At 39.7% G+C, this 880-nt stretch overlaps 1 protein-coding gene across 4 annotated transcripts in view; it reads left to right on the forward strand.

Annotated features, from left to right (window-relative positions):
- The window catches only part of LOC100187062 (solute carrier family 28 member 3-like), an 18514-nt gene that overhangs the window by 13527 nt on the left and 4107 nt on the right, over nucleotides 1-880 (forward strand). The window contains exon 12 of one of the 4 annotated variants that reach the window (XM_018814411.2): nucleotides 565-784. The exons of the other annotated variants lie outside the window; for them this stretch is intronic. Within the exon in view, the coding sequence (XP_018669956.1) occupies nucleotides 565-784 (220 nt within the window). The remainder of the gene's footprint in view (nucleotides 1-564; nucleotides 785-880) is intronic. 4 annotated transcript variants of the gene reach the window in all.

Here is an 880-nt window from a genome sequence, read left to right on the forward strand (position 1 = left end):
ATTATAAGATCCAAAAAAAATTAATCACCCACAAAGTAACATACATGGTAACTCGTAAGCTGGCACGAGGTGTTAAACCCGTGTTATAACGACTGCCATTTTCCGGCCACGCGAGGATAAAGTAAGTTACATTCATTCATTCATTCATTCATTCAAAACCCCTAAGTGACCACTTTGTTAGAGCGGTTGATGTGTGTTACTCAAAGAAATATACACTTACAAGAGTCATAATATCCTCTGGGCTAAAGGCAGGTGTGCTAACTGCTGTGCCATGGCACCAGACATTTGAATAAACTTTAAGAGAAGTCTGGTCACTGCTACCAATATGGACGTATGTGTCCATGGGCAAAACACTAAACTGTTTTTTACACATAAAACAAAAAATAAAATATTTACCAGAATATAATCACCCACAAAGTTGCAAATGAGGTAACTCGTAAGCGAGCACGAGGTGTATGAAACAGAACATCCGTGTTATAACGACTTTCGTTACCCCCCACCCCCACACAAGAATAAAAAAGTTACATTCATTCATACACAACTTTTGTCCTTCTATCCCAACAGGCTGCTGAGCTAATCGGAACCAAGATTTTCCTCAATGAATTCATCGCTTATGAGTCCTTAGCTGGTATGATAAAAGCCAGAGACAGTGGAGTTATATTACGCATTAGCCCCAATAATGGTACAGTAAATTGGATTGACGAAAGATCAGAGGCTATTGTCACTTATGCTTTGTGCGGGTTTGCAAACGTTGGTTCTTTGGGAATCATGCTTGGTGGGCTGGGTGAGTTGGTTGAATTCAGTGTTGCAATTTAATCAAATCTTCAGTGTTGCCTGCAGCTTTTGCAGATATTTGCGCATCAGTTTGTTATTATTACGG

Source organism: Ciona intestinalis, chromosome 12 (genome assembly GCF_000224145.3).
Source record: "Ciona intestinalis chromosome 12, KH, whole genome shotgun sequence".
Classification (NCBI taxonomy): Eukaryota; Metazoa; Chordata; class Ascidiacea; order Phlebobranchia; family Cionidae; genus Ciona; species Ciona intestinalis.